The sequence below is a fragment of the Pocillopora verrucosa genome, chromosome 9 (assembly GCF_036669915.1).
Source record: "Pocillopora verrucosa isolate sample1 chromosome 9, ASM3666991v2, whole genome shotgun sequence".
NCBI classification, from domain to species: Eukaryota; Metazoa; Cnidaria; class Anthozoa; order Scleractinia; family Pocilloporidae; genus Pocillopora; species Pocillopora verrucosa.
Genome location: NC_089320.1, coordinates 2,140,765 through 2,166,428, shown reverse-complemented (window position 1 = coordinate 2,166,428; position 25,664 = coordinate 2,140,765). Strand labels below are relative to the sequence as shown.

Sequence of the window (25,664 nt, the reverse complement as noted above, 5' to 3'; positions counted from 1 at the left end):
TACAATTCCTTGAAGGAAATTTTAAAGAATATTTTTAGCTGTTGAAAATGTTATTGGCTGTTAAAATTGTTTCGAAACAGATACTGCGTGATTCATGAGTGTGGATTGAAAGGTAAATTCCTACTAACTCCGACTAATAACGATTAGCCGCGCCGTTCTTACTACTGTTTAGTCACTTCGGGAATCAATGAACACAGAGTATATAGAAGTGATGACAGCGCTAGGTAATAAAGTTTAGTGTGTCATCGAAAAATTCGTTGTATTTTTTATGAAAACGGGATCAAATGGATACCACAGAAGAAAAAAGGGTCAGAGATCTATTAAAGGACATTCAGTTAGAACAGTATTATCGACAGATCCATGGAAAACTACATGTTACTCGTCTGTCGCACTTTGATCACGTAACGGAAGAAGATTTAGACGATCTCGGAATGGCAAAACCTGAACAGAGACGTTTGTTTGAAGCACTTAAGAAAGCAAAGAAGAAATCGCTTTTTAGCAGCTTCAGAAGAAAGGTGAGTTCTTAAATTAAAGAACTATCTCTCCGATGCTTAGATGACGAAATCGCGCGTCTTTACGTGCGTCAGTAAACTTGTTTTGATTTACGCTAAATCTACGCGTCTGTCGATTCTGTCGTAGTTTTTTTTTAAGGAAGGAAATTTACTTAAATCATATCGTTCCATTTATAATTAATAGTTAAGTATGGTGTCTTTAGGCAGAAAAACACACTCTACGCATTTTATTTTACATGCGTACAGCGATGGTTATCCGAGAATATTATCGACGACCCGGTATATATAACTTGCTCACGAATTTATACCACGATCATGTATTTCACACAGATATGTAGTCGATAGAACTGAAAATTAAATTTTACTTTCTTTGAGTAGCACAGAACTCTCTTATATTCTTAGAAATTAAATAATTGCGCTTTCGATTCACTCGCTCCTCTGTCCACGTGTTTCATTTACGTCGTCTGGTTTCACAACGGGGTCAGAGCGGAAAAAAAATTCCATTTATTCTCAAAATACGCTTCTACTTCTCTACCAGTGAACGAAAGGAACTGTTTCAGTCTTCCTGATAGATTCTTAAACAGTTAAAAGCTCTTACACATCGGTTAAATTTATCATGGTTTTTATTTTGGTTTATTTTTAAGGTATTCAGTTTGAGTCAAGAGCTTAAATTATACAACCTTTGACTCGTCATTGTTCTGATCTTTTGAAAACGAACATTTCAAATATGTCTTGTATTTAGGTCAAACCAAATTCCTCGGGAATTTTGCTTTGTTTTGTCTGTGTTTTCAACTCGTTATAATGCCCAAGAGATCTGTAGTTAAGATTCGAAAGTGTGATACTTCCAAGCGGAAGGTTTGTAAAATTAAAAACAACGCCATAAACGGATGTGCGTGGAATCACCTGATCTTGAAAGAAATGATAAAAACACCGATGTTAGAAACTAAAATCAGTTCTTCATGGAAAATGAAAAAAAAAAAAAAACAAGAAAAAAAAAACAGCTTTTCTCATGAATATGCAATAGAAATGATTAATGTTTCAATCTCCTTCAAATGTAATCACATTGTTCATGTGCTGCTCATTTGTGAATACAACATTGCTTGTTTGTTAAGTTGTAATGGAAATGAGACTGAGTGGAGTCCAATTCAGTCTATAATCTTAGAGTCGAGTGAGTAACAGATTAAAATCAGACAACCGCAAAGCCGGAGTCTGATTTGTTAGGATTGCCGTTACAAACAGAATTAGACAACAGAAAGTCCTGTTGCTAGTTAATTAAAAATGACAACATTTTAAGGACAAGCTAGCCATCTGATGTAATTTTTTCATAAGAAGCAGCACTCAACTCTACAAAATGTGCAGATCAGTGCATGTGCTTGACATACACAGTCCAGTTACACAGGCATGATGCCCCTAGACTGTCCAATTAAAAGCACAATGCACACTCTGTCCAATTACAAGCATGGCATGCACACTGTCCAATTAGACTGTCTAGTTAGACTTTCCAATTAGAAGCATGGCCTGTACACTGTAAAAATTACAAGCATGGCCCATACACTGTCCAACTACACTGTCTAACTAGACTGTCCAATTACACTGTTCAATTACACTGTCCAATTACACTGTCCAATTACATGCATGGTGGGTACACAGTCCAATTACACAATCCACTAACAAGCAGGATGTGTTTACTGTCCTATTAGTTCTCAAATTAGGCCTATGATAGCCGATCACATTAAAAAAATTTGTTTTTGTTTTGATTAATTTATCATAGTAATTTTTGTTTTTTATTTTACTTTATTTTGAATTTCTTGTCATGTGGTTGGTGATTTTGTATACAACTTTTAACCTGTACCAAAAATTACACCTTTGCTAAAAGTTAAGAATTTTATCCCTTTACTGAGAGATACCACCAACAGCATTTAGAAACTCTGGGATTATAGACATGTACATAGTATATTTGTTACTTTTTCTATGACATTACTCTTCTGATCAAATTCCTGATTCTCTATTCCACTATTAGTACACTTCCTTGGTCATGAGTCCAGAGAATTTGGACTTTATCATATTAAGATAACACTCTCTACCTGATGCATTTGTCCTTTCTTGTAATAAAATTTTTGGATTAGATTAGATAGTTATAGTAAGGGGAGTAAGGGGGGTTTTTAAAGACATGAACATTTTAACTACCTTCAGAAAATAAAGGAGGCTTGACCTTTGATTGGACATGCTGAAAACTTTTCAATTCTTTTCTTATCAAATCATGTCATGATTTTACTTAATCTACAGCCTTTCCATGCAGGATATTTTTGGATCATGGACTGAGTACATGCACTCACAGAATGAGAAAAAATGAAATGTTCTAAAAAAAACTTCTTAAAAGAGATTCATGAATAAGGAATTAAATTGAAATACCCTCTCTGTACATCAGTACCAACATTTTTTTTTTTAATTTTTATTTTTATTTTTTTCTATATATTATACTTACATATGTACTTACACTTTACTTACTTCTGACATGATGCTTACACCATTTTTATGTTCTACTGAAAAACATTCGCCATTCATACATTTTTATTTAGATAGTTTTATCTTTCCCTTTTTTTATCCCTTGTGGTTTTGGAAAAGGCAGTGAATACATGATAATAAGTTGTAAGGTAGTTTGTAGTTTTTAAGTGATATAAACTGAACTAGAATGTAAACTTACCATTATGTGATATTTCAACATTTCAATTGATGACTAAGAATGTCTAATTTGAAAAATCAAAAACATGATTTGAAACTAGGTTGGTTTTCATTTTTGACTCTGTAATGAACTAGGGTCCAGAGAGACTCTTTGAAGCACGTAGCGGCCTTTTTGATAGTCTCCTTCTCAACATCACAATTTCTTTGATTCAATTAGATGATTGTTTCATGTGATACAAAGTGGTGGTTGGGTTAATTTTAACTAAAGCAATGGTCACTTACACTCGTCTCTTTTCACTTTCATGTCACTGACTACACATAATTGTTCTAAATGTTACAGTTGTTCTAGTAATTTTGTGGTAAACTTGTTCATTTGTGTTTATAATAGAAATCGAAGAAATCAGAGAGTCCAGTAGAATCTACACCAGAGCGCTCAAGTTGCTATGGAGTTGCAGGTGACTCCTTGACATGTGTCATCACTGAGCAGTCTGTTTCTCTTTATGAAATGCTTGGAAATGGTGCCTTTGGGTATGTGAGGAGAGGAACATGGATGAAGAACTCCCACAAGAAGGTGAACTGAATATTCAACTGAAATAGGTTAATCACTGACATACATGTATTGGATCAATATCAGTATCTGGGCAACTGCCCACCTAACCCCTCCCCTAACCCAACATTAACCCTAAGTTGTTATCAATTGACTGTTTTTGAGTTAGGGGAGGGGTAGGTGGGCAGTTGCTCAGATACTGATATTGATCCCATGTATTTATTTAATATGCAGAATCTGTTTGGAGCACTGACTCACTTTAGTTTTGAGAGTTAATCTCCATTGGTGGTATTGCCTTTGGACGAGATGCTCAAATCCTTTCCAAGTTATCTGCCTACCTTTGGTCAGGTTCCATAGACAGTGTATCATAGCACTTGCCACTTTTAGTTGTGCCCATTGTGGTCAACATGGCAAGAAGAAAGAATTTAAATTGGTGACTGAATTTTCATCATAATTTGCTAGTTTGGCAACCAAATTTTGTTTCTTTTTTTCTGGCAAGTCATGTGTGGTTTTCATGGTCAAGAGTTGAAGTAAGATGAATATTGAGTTAAATGAAAGTTCAAAGTACAGTTTTCGTTGTAATATTGCCCCTACTTGAGTTAAACCTTAACTCCCATGAGTGACCAAGACAGAATTTCTCCTTACAATACCAATACAATATCAACCAGATAAGTGGTGAGAATAAAGAAAAATATCAATTTGGGGATAATAAGTTGATCCAATACTAAAGTCTCTGAAGTAACATCATAAGAATTGTGTGGTTGACAGTAAGGAGGATGACAAATTTGATCTGGGAGTTAAAGGGTTAAAGGTCCTGAAATGGTGAGCTTGGAGCCTTGACCTACAATTACAGCAATCTTGAATAGAGGGCAGTATTTTGAGAATCTAGTGTTTTGACCAAGAACATGACAAAGTGTTTCAATCACACCTGTACATAATGCATTGAAAAAATTTTTGTTGTTAGCTTGTTTTCTATTGATTTTTATTATAAGCATTAATATATATTTTTTGTTGGTGTTATCAGTAATTCCCTTTTGAATATTTTATTAGGTTGATGTTGCTGTGAAGTGTTTGAAGGCATGGAATGACAAGGCTTTCCAACAGATGCAGATGGAATTCATTAAGGAAGCTAATGCCATGAGTCTACTGGATCATCCCCACATAATCAGACTCCACGGAGTTGTTCTTTCTGCACCAATGATGTTGGTACGTTCAACAAAAGTGACTATTATGTGTACTTGATATACTTTCCACAGCATTTTTGGTGCATTTATAAAATTGTCAAACACACTGTACATGTTCAGGGGGAGGGGAAATTTTTTCCAAATGATTGCAAAAAATAGTGTACAAATGGTGAACATGTACAAATGCCAAACTTAGATTTTAACTTGGTTAAAAACAATATGATTATTTTTGTGTATTAGCTAATGTTCATGCAACAACAAAGAATAGCTTTGAGCCATGGAAGCAATATGATAATGGTAACGAGGAAGAAAATAATAGTAACAATGGGAAAATTCAAATAATAAAATCATTGAAAATAAAATTAATAAAATCACTGAAAATAAAATTAAACAAAAAATAGCAACAAACAATAGAAAAATAGAGAACGTAGAAAATGAACAAACAGCAAATAGTCTGAAGTGGAACATTCTACAAGTGATTGCAAAAAAGATTAATTGAACAGTAAACATGTATATGTATAGTCTTGGTTGCACTGCATATATTCATTCTGTATAGCATTTCAAAGAGAGTGGTTGCTCTTTTAACTGCTGCTGTATTTAATATTAGTCTTCCAATGAGGTTCATGTCTTATTGGTTTAACTCTAAACTCAATAGGTCACAGAGCTGGCTCCACTTGGCTGTTTATTAGCACGGCTCAGGGATGAACCTCATAATTTTACCATCAGTGGCTTGAGTGATTTTGTGGTCCAGATAGCTTCAGGAATGGCTTATCTTGAGTCTCACAGATTTGTTCATCGTGATCTGGCAGCGCGCAATCTTTTGCTACAGTCATATGAGAAAGTGAAGATTGGAGATTTTGGAATGATGCGAGTCCTCTCTGATGATGACGACCACTACACAATGCATCCCAGTGGCAAAATTCCATTTGCATGGTAAGTGTTAATTTATTTACACTAATCCTGTACACCCCAACATCAGTGTGCATATTCTCAACAGGTTTTTCTACACATTTATTGTAATACTAAGAAGGAGAATTAATCAAACAATCAAGAGCTTCTTCAGGAGTAATCATTTCTTTTTTAATGATTTTATGTTTGACTCAGAAGTGACTTGCTAAGGATGAATTAGATGGCAGTCATTCTTAAGGGTTAAAAGTTAATGCCATTAGGTCTTTTTAACTGTTACATGAAGGACAACTCATCCAAAGATTCTTGAAAGGGTTACACTTTGTTATGTTAAACGATTGCTTTAGGATTGTGATTTTCTTGCTCTAGGTGTCCACAAGAAGTTCTTAAATTCCGCAAGTTTTCCCATGCCTCTGATGTTTGGGCCTTTGGTATCACTGTGTTAGAATTGTTCTCCTATGGAGAAGAACCTTGGCCAGGACTTAATGGAGCTGAGGTGAGTGAACCATCAGCACACAGACTTAAGATATGTTTGTGTCATGTTTGCATGCACTGAAAATGGATTCTTATCCTTGCAGTCCACATGCATATCATCTATATTATTTATTGTGTTTCTATGATCTTGAATGCAATGCTTGGGGTTGTTTTCAGTGCAGGAGAAAGTCTATATGGGTTAAGGGTGTGGATAGTGGGATCCTGGAATGCCGTGAACCTTCCCCCCCCCCTCCCCTCCCATTCATTTAAATATTTATTTCTGATTATCTTTTTTTTTCTTTTTTTTTCCCTTTTTTTTTCACACCCTCCTCATGAGAAAGTAAGACACTTTTCAAAATACTCCATCTAAGAGAAAAAATGTACCCACTTCCATTATTCAGAGAGAGCTAAACACTGCCCTCTGAAAATCTAAATGTGCAATGTTTGGATGCATTGAGATGTATTATTGCCCTCACAGTCCATTTCCTATTCTTCAATATGGGACTTAACAACACTGTACTGTGTCAAGATAGTGACATTCATTGCTGGAAGTTAACCCCTTTTAGCTTCTTATGTTATAGAGTACTGGCCTTTGATCTTATCCGTGCACATAAATGATGTAATGATGTATCAATTATATTGTCTCTAATGTCATTTAGGTCAACTCTCTTTAAATGGAGTAGTCTATGACCTTCACCCCCCCCCCCCCCCCCCCCACCACCAAGTTGTCCATGTACAGAGTAGAATTTCAAAGCTGACGTTTTGACCGTTAGCCCTCTGTCAGAGCGAAAGACGATGGGCTAACACTCGAAAAGTCAGCTTTGTAACTCTTAAAAGTGGCCAAATTATGTTATTAACCCAGTCGATAATACCAAATTCCCCTGTTATACTCTCCCACCAACGCAGCATCACAGTTTCTTTAGAAACTTACCCCCTCTATTCATGTACAATGTACTTAACTTTAATACATTACCTGAATTTGTATGTTAAAAACCAGATATTGGACAAAGTGGACCTGCCATCATGTGAGAGGCCCAAGAGGCCTGAACACTGCCCTTCAGAAATCTACAATATTTTGGTGTCACTCTGCTGGTCGCATGAGCCTCACCAGCGGGCAAGGTTTAGCATGCTTAAAAAACTGGTAGACGAGGTGAGTGCCATACTTGCATATGTACTTCTGTCAATAGCTGCATTTGAATACTATACATGTTTGTTTTAGGTAAGCTACCTCTCTTGATTTTTTCCATAGTCCCTGTCTCCTCTGTGAAATCTACCTGGATCTATTTTGTCTTCGCGTAATCTTGAAGTGTACATTAACATTTTTGTGCTGCCAGTAATGTACAGTCCGTTAATCATTCTTTTTCAACTGAATTGTGAATGTGTCAATCCTTGAACCACGAAGTACAGAAATAATTGTAATTACTTTTAATTTATCATTTTATGTTTTGTAGGCACATCCCATGAATGTCGCTGCAGTGTTACCCTATGAGAGCAAGAGCCAACAAAATCTGAGCTTTCAGGAAGGTGACATTATCACGCTTCTTGAAGCCAGGTGAGATGATAAAAGTACAAAACAAGGACTCTGTGTTTTCAACTTATTTATTTTGAAATGCACTCTGAACCTGTGTACACCGATTACCGCATTAGCTTATTATTATTTTATTTACCTTTGCAGTCCCGATGTTTCTTGGTGGAAAGGACAAAATATGAGTACAAGAAAAGTCGGGATGTTTCCGTCAGAATTTGTAGAAAGTGGAATGCGGCGAGGTACCTAAGGAGAAAATTTGCATCGACTGATGTGTTCATCACTCTCCTGAGCCCAGTTGTTCAAAGGTGGATAGCGTTATGGAACGGATAAATCGCTATCCAGCGAATAACTGTTAACAAAATGTACTGCGCTATCCAACGGCAAGCGATTTGTCCAGTGGATAGCATTATCTACCTTTCGAACAATCGAGCCTAGGTTTAAATTTAAATTAAATTGTGTCGTATGTGCTGTTTATTTATCTCACTTTAAAGTGTATAATTCTGCCTCGTGTCTCGAAAACTTACTGTTTCTGTTTTTTTAAACAACAATTTCCTTTAAAACAAGTACAATATTTTTTAATATCTTGTTTGTTTGCAGCCGTTTCACCAGTGAATACTCGGACGTCTCTAAAACCGAAGTGAGTTTTTGTTTCGCTTTTGTTTGTTTGTCTGTCTGTCTCTGTGTTTCTTTTGCTCCTTTTTTTTAAAAGAATTCGTCTGTTGCACAATGCTTTTTTTTTGGTTGTACAAGGGCAGTGCACTAGCCTCCATCCTTCGTGCGATATGTAAGCGTTTTTCTTCCATCTTTTTCAGAAGTAATATTACGAAGCGAAGCAAACAGTGTAATCAGCTACCAAACTGTGGTAAGATTTTTCCCTAGTGCGATTTTTCACCCTTTTTGCATTCGTTTTGATTGTTCTAGTGCATTTGTCGTTTCTGTTTCCTTTGTTTGAGAAGCACCTTGTATCTGTATTTGTCATAAAAGACAATAGGGAACGAAACAAACTCGGATCAATAACAGTATCTGGGTAACTGCCCACCTACCCCTCCCCTAACCCAACTTTAACCCTAACTTGTTATCAATTGACTGTTGTTGGGTTAGGGGAGGGGTTGGTGGGCAGTTGCCCAGATACTGATATTGATCCACAAACTCTATGAGACACCCATCTCACTTTGATTTCTGTAACTCATTTATTCCTTAGACTGCGGAAGTGAGCACATCTACGAGACTCCTATCTTCTTATATTCACCAAACTCTTTGAAGAACGGCAGCAGTGTAAGCACTACTTTTTCTGGCCAGTCTGTTGAAAGCGACTTGGCCTCCTCCACAGACGTTGATAGCGGATATTCTTCCAGCGTGGACGTTAGACGATTCCGCCATTTGTATGACGAGAACAGCTCAGGAAAACAAAAAGCAAGGGTGGAGAATTTTTATGAAAACGCGAGCATCAGAAAGCAGAATACCAAGGATACCACGTATGAATTGATGTACCCTGCGAGTGGACCGGTATCCAGTCCTATTCCCATTCCAAGACAAAGCACAGGGGAATTAAGATTTGTCAGGATACAAAATGACACATCTTCGACTCCTCCATCACGCACTGACCAGAAATGCCCCCTAGACTTAAACTTCTCCAGCCCCCGATTGTCTGCCGGTGAAACGGAAGCTCCTTCTCTTGTCACTCAAAATACTTCAACTTCACTCCCACCCAGCTCAGCTACGGAATTACATGAAAATTCTCCAAGGCTCTCCAGGACGGTCTCACCACGACCAAGTAAGAAATCTCAGCGGGATTCTGGGATAGGGGAAACACTTGCCCAGGATTTGCCGACATTCTTGAAAGGAGCTGGAGGAGATAAGTCATCGGTTCGTCCTACCTCCAAGAAAGCTGAAGAGGAGGACATTTACGAAGAATTATCTGGGCCGTTTACATCTGTTTCATCAAATCCCAAAGGCTCTATTGTGACAAATACTTCCTCCAGTGTACCGTTGGCAGCGCACAAGAAACATTCATACGAAAACTATGCTTTACCCTTGAAACAACAATTAAGTTCTACAAAAGACCATGCCAAAGATCAGAGCATTAACGAAGCTGATAGAAGCAGGTGCAACTCAGCTAATCAAGTGCTAGACGAGCAAGAGCTTAGAGATAGCCGATGCAATACTTGGCCCTCACAACAAAACTATGTCAATCACAAACTGAAGGAAGCTGGTTTGATGCCATCAGATGAAGATTTCTATGACAACCACAAGCTTAGAACCACCTCAGACGCGTTTCAGCCAACTTCTGACGCCTGCTACGATAATTGGAAGATCAGTAACAAGGAAAGTGAGTCGGTGGGAGAGCTTCTGAGGGAAGAACAGACGCCCTGCTATGAGAACGTTGAGCTACAAACTGGTAAACATAAGGTCAATGATGGAAATCTCTCCCAAAAATCTGGAACTAGTTTGGGCTCCCATGAAGAAACACTTTCAAATCAAAACAAAACTAGGGAAGAAAGATGCAATAATTCCTCGTTCACCTCACATCAAAAGACCTGCATGTACGAATGCATGATTCCTAAATATTTACAAAATGGAGACCTCACGCAAGAATATAAAAAGCAAGGAAATACTGACAGTATATACGAGAACTGTGAAACTGTTGACTACAGGAAAGACAACCCCGAAGAGGTGGTTGGGGGCATGGTAATCCCAAGATCAATTAGACAAAATGACAGCAACTCACGAAAACTTTGTCGTTCCTTGCCCACAAATTGTCACTGCGTGGGGGTCGCTCCCAGCGATCCTTATGGTTTATTAAATATGATCCTGGAAAAACGCAGCCAGCCATTGCTGACCAGGGTAGGAAGTGCTGATGCTATTCGTGTTAATGCCTGGAAGGACGATCCTCTCACTGCCGGAGGACAAAGGGAAAGCGGAGACCATTTGGACCTCCAAGGTCATCCTGTTCCACCTCCGCGCTGGAGGCGATTAGCTCGTATGAAGAGGCCTCTCTCATTTACGTGTTGCTCCCATAACCAGTGGGAAATAACCATCAGTCCTGAGCTTGCCTCTGTGCTGAGCAAAAGACTGAATGGATCTGCTATGGGCTCGTCTGCATGGTTGAAAGCAGGTGCAAGCGCATTAAATGGCCACCATTCGGAAGCAGTAGAAATGGGCAAACCATGTTTGCCTCCACCTTCTGACCAAAGAGATAAAATAACCACGAAGGCTCGCAATTCCTCAAGTAACGCATACGAAAATGTTCGGTTACCGTGTGAGACTCCTGTGCAGAAAAATACCCCTCCCGAGCTTCCACCAAAGCTACAACGGTCAAATGAGAAAGTTTCCTTCCAGAGTACCACACAAAGAGCGAGAGCATTGCACTATGAAAATGTCAATGTGCTAAATGACTTTTATGCAGTCTCGCAAATAGCAAATGATTCCTCTCCTCCACCACTTCCAAGGAAACTATCTAAGGCAAAACCAACACCTATTATACCACGCCGAGTGGATCTAGAACAGCAGGGTTAAGAAATGTGTGCTAGATCCACATTGAACTGTTTATTGAAGGAAGGGGTACTGTCCTACTGTCCTACCCGAAAGCCTCAACGATGATCTGCCACACCGGAATGATCTGAAACGACAGTTTTAACAAATTGCCATGAAAATTCATCTGAAGCTCCTATCGGAGGAAATGAGTTTCGTCCCACTGGAAAACCCCAACGATGAACCTCCACGCCGCGTTAACTGGAACAGCTCATGTCAGCCCTTTCACCCCTAGGAGTGACTAGCATCTAATTTCTCCTTATCGTATCACCCCTGATTCAAACATTAAGGTCACAAGAATACAAGAAATGATCACCAACTTGAGAAGCTTTTGATTGCTAAACATATTCTCTATTTCAGCACCTTTGGAAATGTATAAAGAACAGTACAGAGAATATACATACTGATGATAGGGTGGAAAGGGTTAATAAGTATACATCGTTTGGCCACCATGGCCTTTTGTCTGAATAAATGAAATTATTTTTAATGCTCTTAGGGCATGTACATTAGCTACTTGAAATTTTTAGATCAACGTTATTTTTTGTAATTGTCTTAAATTAGTCTTGACTTCGTATCGTAAAGTAGTCAGCGTGATAAACAAATGCGAAATAATTATGTCTTGCCATTAGGGCAAGACAGTCAATGAATTTATGTCAATATTTTCAGAGACTAGGTCTCTTCAAATATAAGTAGTTGATTATTCAACAATTTGGTGGCTGGATACCCCTATTTTGTCATGAATCATACAAGAGTAAGCGTTTGAGTGTAATTTTGTCTTTTTCTGAAGTCAATCTTCAGCTGGTTAACATAATTCCATTGCTCTATTTTGCATTGTAGCCTTCCATTTTCGCGAGGGCTTTATTATTCTTTATACTTTTTTTAATATTTGTTTCATGGGAACGCAATGTAATTTTGAAACGTATTTCAGCTCACATGTAGGTTTCATCCTTTGTACCTTTTTTTTTTTTTTTTAGCATTTTATTTATGCTTGCATCGGCAGCAAAGTGTGTTCAAAAATTATATTTAAGGATTTACTGACAGAGCAATGAAACGTTGTATCTGACGTAGGAATATAAATCTATGTGATTTACGTAGGTGCTCTAGTTACACGTAGATATACACAGTTGTCTTAGGCGTCATTCCAAGACACGCAATTTAAACTTGATCATTAGATCTGTGCTCTTATTATGGAAGTGGTGAGCGTGTGTCGAAACAGGCTTGCCGCCATTTTCCCTTCTAGGTCTAAATGTAAATAGCTGTATAGAATAAGCGTCTTCGCATATGCAGGGAAACGTATCAGTAATAATTCAGCCGCCATGCTATTTCGTTCATTGCCATTTGAAATAATCCTTTGGTGTCGACTAGGGAGGATAAAATTAATGTGAACAATTTTCTTGTCTTTAATGACCGGAAATCGCCCTTAGAAAAAATTGTAGAAAATATGTCGACGAGGTAATGTAAAATAGAAATGTGAATACAGATGACTAGAATTAAAAAGTAAATATTCATACCTTTGAATTGAATGCCTCATTTCAATCAACAGTCGAGGTGTGAGAGATGCCAAGCTGCAGTTGTGCCTGGAGTTAGTCCTGAATACTAGTGTCCAATTTTAGACAAAGGAGCCCGATTTTGAAAACAAGTATTCCATTTCATCTCTACTGTCCTATTTTTGACTATAAAATCCGATTTTAGACACCAGTGTTCCGTTTTAGACTCTGGATCCGATTTTAGAAACTAATGTAAGAGTTTAGACGCTATTGTCTGACTTTACCCACTAGTGTCCGATTCTAGACACACGCAAGCATCCGATTTTAGACAGTGTCCGATACTGTAGACTAGAGTCCTATTTTGAACAATAGACTCTGACGTCATAACGATATCAATGATTAAGGAAGCATTGGTAGTCTGTTCTAGTCTCGGTCTGTTCTAGTCTCAGTTTTGGATGAAACTGCCTCCTTGACAACGGAATCATAGTATTCGTGACCTTGGCGCGTACGAATGCGTTTGAGAGTTTTATTTTGAGTAGTGATGAAATAAGAAATCTCAATTTACTTTAGAGGTCAAAAACCGTAAGAAAGAGATCTCTTAAACATGTCACGCTGGTTTGGTACCGTTTTTGAAATTGAACCTGTTATCATTTGAAACAGTTTATTAACGAGATAATTCAATTTAATAGCCGTATAATTTTACCAAGCACACTAGCGTCGCGTAGGAAGGGTCAATGACATGAAGTACTTACGCAACGCAGAAAACTGCTTGTAACTGTCTCTAGAACTGTGGACTCAATTGAACGGCTCTGTCGGGACAAATAATCATCAGTTTCCGTTAGGTCCAGGTGTCCGTGATAAATGATTATCCCATGAACGATTTAAATATGCCGTTTCATTGAAGAATTTAGCGCATCTTTGACTGTATTGATCGATTGCTTAATTTTATTTAGACTTCCTGGAGTTCTGTCAATTGCCGCTTGTACCTGGAAAGGAAGTTACTGATAGAAAGGAAGTAGATGAAGAGGAAATGAATTTCGAGAACTTTTACTGATGAAGTTTGAACGTGTCGACGGTAGCGGAACATTTTGAAGTATGAAATTATCCGAGTGTCTGTAGTAAGCGAACAGCAAGAGATTGAGAAAAAACAACAACAACAAAACAACACGGACGGGTTTATTATCTACATAAAGTTTAAAAGAGCAGAAGAAGATACAACTCGAATTGGTTCATTTAAAACGATCTTTATAACGAGTTCAATTAAGAGACACTTGGAGACGACGCTTTTCGGAACCCTGTTCTTAACACACGACAACAGATTCAAACAATTTCCGTGACTTTCTTTGTACTTGTGCTTTAATAGCGTGTTATTTTAAAAAGCTTAAAGAATGAAAGTTGTCTCAGTTTACTCTCAAAGGTCAGATATCTCAAGAGAAAAGGCCTCAAACATGTCATGTTGTTTTGTTACTGTTATTGCACAAGCAATATGTCATTTTTTACCACGGTAGAGAGGGTAAAATTTGCGCAAGCCATCGCGAATAGGGTTAAAATTGCGTTCATAAACAGTTCGGCAAGCTGGATTGATGATATCTATGAGTTTGTGACTCGTGACTCGTGACTCAGAAAACTGATAGTATGCAACTGATATCTGCAAAAGCGACTCCAGTGATAAAAATGAAACATTTCCTTTCAGTCTGAGTATCTGTAGGGTTTCATTCTGCTGTTCTACTGTCGAGTTTAGAGTCTCTTTGATTGCGCTATTTGCTTATGAATTCTCCTCCTGGTTCAAAGAGTCGAGTTTTCTTGTTTGTCGCTTGCACTGAAAGGAAGTTGCTTTTAGTCAAACTTCTGAGGAAATTGATGTCGAGAACAGTGAGATTAAAATGATATTTAATTTGCGCTGTGTCAGAGCGAACGGAACACATACAAGATATAAAATACGTTGTGTTTTACCACCTGCATCAACTTTCGTGATGTCTCTCAAAGAGCGTTCTTTTCTGGTAAGCCCCGGCACAGTTCTATCTATTTTGTGTTTGCTCCTCTGCTCCGTCGGATTCATTCGAATTGAGACCATATTCAAAGACTACGAACAAAGGTTGAAGACAGTGGAGAAAGTCATGCCCCAAGATCAAATGAGACGAGCGAGGACGAATCTAGCTTCCACTAGTGAGGGTAACTAAAAACATTCTGTTTTGTATAATATTAATTTTCACATAAATTTACAAGTTTTCATGCTCCCAAAGGTAGCTTGCGTGCTATTCTAGTTGGGCGGCACGTCAGACGTAAAAGTCTTACAACAGCGTCAACAAATTACCTATAATTTAATAATATTGCTGATAGGACAAATTCAAACATGATAAGTTCTAGTTATGTAATGGTGTTATTTGGTACATAACGTTTCTTCGACAAGCAATTAACTTAGAAATGATACAAGTATATCTGTCATTTTAATCGTTCGAGGCAAATTCTTATTTTCCTTCCGTTCGTGATCAAACGGAGGTAATATAAGAATTGAGGAAACTCTCAATTTCGTCCAACAATAGGTAAAATTAAAATTTTGACCTCTTCTTGGACGAAATTGAGAGCTTCGTGACATTGAGAAAAAGTATTGATTTACACGCATCTTTGAAAACTAATCTCCGTTCAATGAAACCTTTCTCGAATCTCTTTTTCGACGTTGTTTTGAGAGAGGCCTCAAATTACTAAAAACGTAGCGGTAGAGCTGCTATGATATTTAATTCACTTCCTTCTTGTGTGGCGTCTAGTCCGTCGATGAGAACCATTGTCGTTGAGAGATGATATCACTTTCGCTTTAGGCCTCTGCTACATTTCAAGCATCGCACGCTTCGGTAGCTTACTTAATTAGATTCAGCAAACATAAACAGCATCACCAAAAACAATTTGCTAGAACTGAGTTCTAATAGCTACATATAATGATCCAAATAGGAGGTTGGCTAAATTCACCAAGCGCAACAGAAACTACAACAGAAACAACAACAATAAAAAAAAAGGAGTAGCCACAAAAATACAAATTGCCGAGCATTGTAACCTCGTTAAATTTCTGCTTAAAATTCTAGTTTCTACCACGCAAGGCGAGGATGAACCCCATCGAGTGAAACGTAGTATTTCACAACCATCTCCTTTCAATAACTCTGCTCACATCAAAGAACTATTTGGAGACATTATCTCCTCCACTTTAAAGCTGTGTCAGTACCAAGGACAATTGAATGTTTGCCCACGTGGTCGGCCGGGACTTCCAGGGAGAGCTGGACCCAAAGGTGACAAAGGAACTAAAGGACCCCGAGGAATTATAGGAGCTACTGGTCGCAGTGGAAAACCAGGAAAGATGGGACCATCTGGAGTAAGAGGAGAAATGGGAATTAAAGGGGACATCGGGGCACCGGTCTCCCTGGTATCCCAGGGACTAAAGGGGAACCAGGAGAGTCTCTTTCGCCTCCAAAAGTGACAATTTCTGCACCAAAACTAATTGTCAACGAAACCAAAACAGCCTCACTTCTATGCTCTGCTTCTGGAAATCCCGCTGTTCAAATATCATGGTCAAAGATCAAGGGATCGTTGCCTAGAAACCGGACCAAAGTGGCGTCAAATGGCCTAATGCAGATCAGTAATGTTGGCTTAGAAGATGCGGGCGAATACAAATGCGATGCGCGAAGTATACTGGGAAAGGATGAAAAAACTGCAAGTCTTGTTGTTCAAAGTAGGTTGTATATTTTTCACATGTTTTCCTTTTTCTTTCGTGGTCACATGAACAAAACGTATCACCAAGGAATTTGTTTTAATCTATGAATGATTCAAATCCTTCTGGTTTGTAAAGAGGCCGAAAAGATAACAATAGTACAACGGTACTAACGACTTACGCAATTATTCACAGCTCAGCCCCAAGTTTCACTTTCTTCGGGCCCAACCTACGTTGAAGTGGGAAAGAACATCACTCTACCAAAATGTCACGTGATAAGCTTTCCACCAGCAGTGATTAAGTGGTCCAAATTTAACGGTGGCTTAGCGCAGTCCAGGACTGTTGTGAAAGATGGACAGCTGACCATAATACATGCGAAAATGGCAGACTTTGGTTCATACGAATGTAAAGCGTCAAACATTTTAGGACATGATTCAGCTTGGACGCGCTTGAGTGTATTTCAGCTACCGCGTTTTACAAAAACACCACCTGAACAGCTTTTTGTTGAGAAGAACAAAAGAATTTCAGTCCTCTGTCAGGCTACTGGTCACTCTCCACCAAAAATCACGTGGTTAAAAGAGAGAGGCAATCTTCCTGTTGGCAGATCACTGGTCAGTCATGATGGAACACTACAAATCTGGAACACAAAAAAGGAAGACTCAGGCACTTATATCTGTACAGCAACGTCTAACATAGTACACAAGGCGGTCACTGGAATGAAATTGACTATTGGTGGTGAGTCTACCCTGTATGTCCTATATTCGGGTTTTATTTGTTTTAATTACCATTTTCGTTAACATTATTATAACCTTTATTATTATTGTTAATAATAATGTTATTCTTAATATTATCGTCATTGTTATGATGATGATGATCATCATCATCATCATCATCGTCATCATCATTACTATTATTGTTATTATTATTATTATTATTATTTTCATTATTTGTTATTGTAAAATCCGTCGCAGCTCTATCTGAACCCGAAGCCTGTGTAGGTTATATTAATGAAACGTTTTCGATAGCAAAGCAAACCAATGAATGCAAATTTTACGATACCCTCCGAATAGGCTTTAACATGTATTCCATTAACTCTTATTTAGAATGTGTTCCTGTTGCTGTGGCAGACAATGACACAATTCCAGATAGCGCACTTAAAGCAAGCACATTCTATAATACATATTATCATCCATACCACGGCCGACTGAATGAAACCAGGGGAAGGGGGGCGTGGTGTCCTCAGACTAAATCTGATAGAACAGATTACCTTCAAGTTGATATGGGTACAGAGCTGTCTGTTTGTGCTGTGGCTGCACAGGGAGCACTGATTCCTAGCGAATGGACCACCAGCTACAAATTGGTTCTATCCGCAGACGGTGTAACTTGGAAAACTTACAAGGAATCAAATGTAGAAAAGGTTTGTAAATGCCAATGAATGAAGAGTTGATTTGATCAGCAGATGTGGATGACGGCTATAGGCCCTTGTAGAGTCCAATTCGGTCTGCGCATTAAACGAGTAATTTAATCGTGTGGTATATGTGTTACTGACCAAGCGTTAGGTTAAGATACCTAGATATTGGCCGAGCTCTTTTATTTATTTATTTATTTATTTATTTTTTTTTTAGCGTTTTTATAGACTGAGATGAAGTCCAGGTCCTTAAAATACGCAAAAAAATGAGCTAGACTAATATTCAACCATCTTCACCTGACGCTTGCTCAATGAAGGATTTATCATACGGCAATAATATTTCGCTTGAATAAAAACCAGGAATGGCTGTTTCTTTCGAGAACGGGGAAAGAAGCCGACTGTGTTTGTGGCACAATAAACCCACGAGAGTCGGTTGGTGTTTCTTTGTTTTGCCTATCTTCTGCCGCTTTTTGCGACTCCATCACCGACAGAGTCAAAAAAATTGCGAACTTTTAAAGTCCACCCCACGAAACTTATATCCTTGTACAGGATCATAGCGGCTTATCCCTAGCGGGCAAGTTGGGCCCCATCTTGCCTACCCAGGTAGCCAATCAGAACACAGGATTCGCTTCATAGTGCCCAATGGCGCTGCCAGCTGCATAATAACTGTCTTTATCCACGATTATGATTACTGACTGAACAGCGGGTTAAAAAAATACCTGTGGTCAATCAGCCAAAACTATTGCAAAATTTTGGGCAAAATATCTATCGATAAGACGCATACATAAATAAGAGTTTTTTGTTATTGTTGCTGTTGTTCTTGTTGTTGTTGTTTTTCTGAGGGAAGAGGGAAAATGGACCCAATACTCTGCTGATAACTTTTACATTCGAGGATTTTGTCAACGTTTTGATTAAGCCACACGACACACTTCGTGAGAAGTGAACTTTTACTGCACAAGTTACCCTAACAGACCACAACTGCCCATAGTATTCTCCCTCTCAATAATAAAGGAGTGAAGTCAAAAATGTTTAACTTGAAAACTAGAGTGAAACAGCGGAGTGGTTTTCATTCCAGAGTTTTGAGCAGCTTACAATCTTGTGTTTCCTTTGCTGTAAAGCTATCGGAATTGTCTTATATGTGTTCCATTGGGTCTAGATCAAGAGAAAGATCATAACTATATCAGAGACTTTTCTTGAAGAGGTCTCTGCTGCAACATTAGTTTTCTAGCCAACCTCGATGTACTTCAGATGCTATCCCAAAGTCGCCCATCTCCTTATTAACTTACGTAGTGTGTTGCTGGACTATTTGGCTTTCTCGTAATCAACAATGCATCTTCTCCTCTTCCAGGTTTTCCCAGGAAACTCAGACCGCCACAGCGTCGTAAAACATTCCCTCACTGCTGACTTCATGGCCAGATACGTTCGGTTCTATCCCGTCACGTACCACGTGTTTCCATGTTTGAGAGTTGAAATATTCACGGTAAAATGATGGCAGTTTTTATTTAATTTTTCTCATTTAGCTCAGGGCACAAAAATACGGGACAATGACAAACTTGCACGAGTAGTCCATGCCCAAATGAAACTTAAAAATCTACCGAGCTAATGGCGGGCACAATTTGATAAGCACAAATATGTACTAGAGCAGTTTCATACTTCCATTTAAACTACAAAGCATGATATGTTGATGAAGTGGGGTGGAGATCTGATTCATTTAATGCATTGAGAAAACCACACAATGCATTTTTTTTCTTGTACAAGGTATTTACACTGTGCACAAGCCTTGTATACAAATCATCGCTAGGAATTCTGGGTGTCAGTTACTTCAATTTCGGATTCATATCATTTAGTGCTTAAGTTGGTCTAAGTAATCATTGCTTTCACAGCCTAGCAGCACGATATAACTACACTGGAAGAATGAAGACAAGAGACGCAAATTTTTAAAAAATAAATTTTTAGTCATGCTATCTTTGTAAAGTGCATTTGATGTGAGTTATAGTTTACGTTTTAGAACTCGATACATGCTGTATTCGTTCGCAACAAATCTCAGCAATGGTGTCCAGGTACGGTTTGCTTTTATCTAAATCTTTCTGGAAATCATTTTGCAGTCCAACAAATGGTGACGATTACACAAGCTCTAATGGAATTGAGAATGTTATTTATTTCCTTAGTGGTAAAAGTAATGGAAAAATTAATAATTTATGTCATTAAAACAGAAAGAAGGAGGAGTTGTCTTTAAGATTGATGCAGTATTTCAAATATAACTCGAGTGGTGATAGAAACCCTATGACAGTTGACACAGTTTACTCACAGCTTGAATGATAGCAGTGGCCGACTACTAGCTTAGGGTGCTCTGAGTCTGGTACACTTAAAAAAAGAAAAAAATATATAAAAGATAAAGCCATAATGATTTTGGTGTAGTGAGATGAGAGAAGAAGCTTCATCATCCTAACGCAATTTATTGCAGCGATTTTAATACAGTTAACCCGCGGTACGTATCTGGTAATGATACGAAATGAGACAAATCCAAACAAAATCAGTTTTTCTGTCAAATTGGGAAGCTACACTCTACTCCAAACGAAGAAGTAAGGTCCAAAATAGGTATTTTCTATCATCGCTCAAAATAGAATAATATGCAAAAGTAAAGTTTTTGCCCATTTTATTTCTTTTCTTTTTATCCCCTTTTTCATTCATCTAATTGTTTTGCAAATAAAGGGACTCCATTCAAGGCCGTCGATACCTTAGTATACTTTTGCATTTTGCACCTCGGCGAGTAGGGGAAAGTATTAGAGTTTTACCTCTAGTTAGGTTGAGCAAAAATCTAGCGAAGTTCATGAGCCACTGGGGCCTCGAGCCAAAAACTAATAGGAGTATCATGGAATTACTTTTCAAACTGCAGCAAGAAGCTAAAATGGTGGTTAGTACTGGGGTCGAGAACTTTCACCAGAATATTTTGATGGAATACTAAAGAAAATTCCTCAAATTATTCTGAGGTAGATCCTTTTCATGGCCACATATTTCATCGAAGAGAGAGAAGAAACACATAGTGACTGTTGTTCATCAGCTTCAGTCTTTTGCAACTGTATTTTAACGATCTGAAGTTGGAAAAACCTAAAGAGGATTCGTAAGCCGATCAATTATTCTTGACACACAACAACGGGATATTTTATATTATCATACATTAGACGTACTATGAAAATCTGATTGGTCGAAAGCATTCATCAACATACATTAGCGTGTGAAATTGACATTGTATGACATGTCGAGTTTAAAGTCTACCGAGTTTTCCAGAGGTGAAGCCGTACGTACAAGAGAGATAAAAAATGAAGAAAAAACACACTTCTATGATATTGTCAATTATTGGGAAATTGACGAGATTTGCTTAAGAAAATATCTAAACGCCCATCCACCCTTGTAACACAGTTGAAACGACTTTGAAAATATTTAACAGTCAAGAAGCCATAAAACACTCAGATATAAAAAGAAAGTAATTATTACAGATTACTGAACTACATCGTGAGCTGCATAGGGTTCTTTGTATCATGTGTTATGATGGTATTGGAAGATGCTTAGAGGCCAGTTATAGATGCGTTACGATTATTTACTCAGACTTTCCATAGTAACGGTAGTAACAATACAATTATACAATCACTCCAACTTAAATCTGCTTGCTCCAAAAAAGTGGTATGGTTTCCATCTTCATCTCTAGCTGAGCTACAAGTTACATATAAAGAATTATTTTTCGACCACTTTTCAAAAATTTTAAACAGTGAGGAGCCCTTAAACTGGTAAAAAATCGATTTCGTTTCTCTTCCTTTTTTGTTTGGTTTTGTTTTGTTTTTTTTCTCATACTTACAGAGGGCTGAACCTTTTGTTTAAGATTGCGTTTGCTCTAGTTTTTATCAAAGAAGTTTCTTTTACCATCTTACTCTATATGTTTTATTTTCACAAACTTCTAGACGTTTATGTTCCAATGTCAAAGCTGACACCATGGGTTGAAGCAAATAATGATAATCACAATGGGGTCTCACGGCTGTTTTGTAATATAGAAACAAGAAGATTAAAAAGCTTTAGTTCAATATCCCGGGATAGGAGCGCTGAGTCATCCTTAATAGCTAATTCGTCACTGTTATCTCTACCTAGCTGTAATTAATGTCGAACAAAACAAACAGTTTATTCACCCGAAAAGAAAATCTTACAACGAGGTTAATATATGGCGACGCTTAAAACTATCTTCTCCTTTTTGGTTGAATCATGATATAAAAAATACGTGAAATGAGTTGGTCAAGGAAAGAAGATGTGAACTGTTTCCAACAACATCCGAATGGTCTCACAAAGATCCACCCCTGTAAATAAAGACGGTGGCTAATTATTAACTGAGAGTTTGTTCGTGATGTCATTTCATTCCCTCTAAACATCAATCCAGTTCAATTTAGCCGTAAAACAAAACAACGCCTCGCTTGAATAAAATATCAACTGTTTCCAATGGTATCCCACTGATCCAACAAAGATGAAACCCTGTAAAGAAAGAAAATGACTAACTATCTGTCAAGAGTTTGTGCTAGGTGTTACTTAATCATTTAGTTGGCATGGTATGACATTTCGAGCTCAAAGTCTACCGAGTTTTCTAGAGGTGAAGCTGCACTAAAGAGATAAAAAATGAAATAAAAAAACACACCTCTGTGATATTGTCAAATAGTGGAAATTGACGAGATTTGTTTACAGAAAACATCTAAACGCTTATCCACCCTTGTAACATAATTGAAACGACTTTGAAAAAAAATTTACCAGTCAAGAAGCCATAAAACACGCAGATATAAAAAGAATTTAACTGTAACCGATTACTGAATTGCATCGTAAGCTGCATAGGGTTCTTTATATCATGTATCATGATAGTATTGGAAGATGCTTGGAGGCCAGTTATAGATGTGTTACGATTATTTATTCAGACTTTCCATAGTTACTGTAGTAACAATACAATTATGCAATCACTCTTAAATCTAGCTTTTAGAGCCTGCTCCAAAAAGTGGTATGGTAACCATCTTCACCTTTAGCTGAGCTACAAGTTACATATAAAAGTTTATTTTTCGATCACTTTTAAAAGATTCCAAATAGTGAGAAATCCTCTTACGCTGGTAAGAAATTGGTTGCGTTTCTCCTCCTTTTTTTTTTTCCACATAGTTACAGAGGGTTGAACTTCTTGTTTCAAAGGTGAGCTTGCTCTGGTTCTTATCGAACAAGTTTCTTCCATTATTTTACTCTACATGTTTTATTTTCACAAACTTCTAGACGTCTTTGTTCCAATACCAAAGCTGACACCATGGGGTTAAAACAAACAATGATAATCATTATGGGGTCTCACGGCTGTTTTGTAATATAGAAACAAGAAGATTAAACAACTTTAGTTCAATATCCCAGGATGACTTCACTGTTATGTCTACCCAGCTGTAATTCATGTCGAACAAAACAAACAGTTAAGTCGCCCGAATAGATAAGTTTACAACGAGAATAATATATGGCGAGGTTGAGACCTATCTCCTCCTTTTCAGTTGAAGCATGATATAAAAAATGCGAGAAATGAGTTGGTCAGGGCCTTGATCAAGATTCTCCGTGCCAGCAACCTGTTCATCAAGTCAAACTCGACGGCGTCTACCTTATCTCTTTACACCCTAATTGTGATCAGCATCTAATAACTCCTTACAGTTATACTGCTGAATCATTCATTAATATCATGAGAATAAAGGAAATGATCACCAACCTAAGAAGCTTTGATTGTTAAAGAAGTTCTCCTTGTCAGTATCCAAGGAAAAGTATAGAGAAGAATTTGGAGAATGTGGATACTGATCAAAGGGTGTGAAAGGTTATTAAAAAATTTAATCGTTCTCCATAGCATCTCCTGCTCCAACAAAGATACTTGCATCCTATCGGCTAACTATTTACCAAAAGTTTGTCCGTGATGTTTTTTCATTCCATGTAAACATTATTTAATTCAGCTTCAGCTGGCCGTAAAACACAACTACGCCCGGTTTAAAAAAAGATATTAACTGTTTCTATTGAACCAACAAAGATGCACCCCTGTAAAGAAAAACGGTGGCTAATTATTTTCCTGATGTTATTTCAATTCTTTTAATCATCAATTCAGCCGTAAAACAAAACAACTCCTAGTTTGAAAAAATATTAACTGTTTCCAATAACATCCCACTCATCCAACATAAGGGAAAGGAGAGACAATGGCTAATCACCTGTTAGTTGGTTGTCCAAAGTAATATATATAATATAATAGAATTTCCCCTCAACATTTATGTAGCCCCAGTTGACCGTAAAACACAACAATGCCCAGTTTGAAAGATGTGAACTGTTTCCAATAACATCCGAATGATCCAACAAAGATGCACCCTGTAAAGAAGAGAGGTGGCTACCTATTTACCAAGAGTTTTTCCGTGATGTCATTTCATTCCCTCCAAACATCAATTCAGCTCCATTTAGCCGTAAAACAAAACAAAGCCTCCCTTGAATCAAATATTAACTGTTTCCAAAGGCATCCCACCGATTCAACGAAGATGCACCCCTGTAACGAAAGGAAATGACTAACTATCTGTCAAAAGTTTGACCTTGGTGTTATTTAATTCCCTCTAAAAACAATTTCAGCTCCATTTAGCCGTAAAACACAACAAAGTCTCGTTTAAAAAATTATAAACTGTTTCCCATAACATCCCATTGATCCGACAAAAATGCACCTGTGAGGAAAGACAGTAGTATCGGCTAACATCCTTTCAGTTTTAGTTGGCCGTAAAACGCAATGAAGTCTAGTTTCCAATAACATACTACTGTTTAGACAACGATATACCCCTTTGAGGAAAGACAGTGGCTAATTATCTGCTAAGTGGTTGTCCGTGAAATAATATAACTCCCTCCAAGAGAATATTGCTCTCTCCTAACATCCTGTCAGTTTCAGTTGGCCGTTGGCAACCTACTATTAGCGATAATACTTCACACCCTAAACAAAGGACTAAACGGAGTAAGTTAAAGAAACAACGTGTACTTCTAACTAGGTGAGTGTATCCTGTTTCCATAGTTCGTTATAAAAATCACTTTTTTAAAATGAATACTAAAAGTGGTATTTTCCCGTCACCGAAGTTTTAAATGATGAAATTGTATGGATGACTAAAGAGATGAATCTGACGATGTAAAGAAGGATTTTAAAATGAACCACTACTGAAATAATTGTGTGTTTCGAGGATATTCTTTGATCGAGGGAAAGATTATTTGATTCATCTTTTTTCCTTCTTAAAATCATATAAAAGCTGTCAAAAATATATATTTTTACACAGTTCCTCATCTTTTCCCGCAAACTGATCGCCAGCAAGAAAGACTACAAAACTGAGAAAATAGAAGGGCGGATTTTAAAGCGAAAAAAATTGTATTTTCTACGATTACCCAAATGGGAATTTTCTCCAAAATAATATTGGACAGGATTTTTTTTTCTTCTTCTTCTTCTTTTTTTTTTAATTTTGATGCTGTAAGTCTTTCCTGGCTTAATGTTTTGTAAGAGATTGTCTCTCGCAAGATTATTAAGTAAGTTTTTATTTAGATTTTTTTTTGTCAGCATTATTACAATTTTTTTTGACTTGACCAGCCCTGCCATCCTCCCTTTAGATTTTCAAACACTCCCCCTGGTTAAATCAAACATTTTCTCCATGAAAACACTCGT

General features: G+C 37.6%; 1 protein-coding gene and 1 pseudogene across 1 annotated transcript; both read left to right on the top strand.

Annotated features, from left to right (window-relative positions):
• The first annotated feature begins 160 nt into the window (after nt 1–160).
• LOC131791389 (uncharacterized) lies at nt 161–12,882 on the top strand. Its single transcript, XM_059108719.2, has 11 exons — nt 161–515; nt 3,583–3,765; nt 4,792–4,947; nt 5,581–5,858; nt 6,201–6,327; nt 7,303–7,455; nt 7,757–7,857; nt 7,981–8,072; nt 8,431–8,470; nt 8,646–8,695; nt 9,035–12,882. Exons 1-11 carry the CDS (start codon nt 285–287, stop codon nt 11,347–11,349), a joined length of 3,726 nt encoding a protein of 1,241 aa, XP_058964702.2. The 5' UTR covers nt 161–284; the 3' UTR covers nt 11,350–12,882.
• A 1,816-nt stretch (nt 12,883–14,698) lies between these two features.
• Nucleotides 14,699–19,832, top strand: LOC131791391 (uncharacterized; annotated as a pseudogene).
• The last annotated feature ends 5,832 nt before the right edge of the window (nt 19,833–25,664 follow it).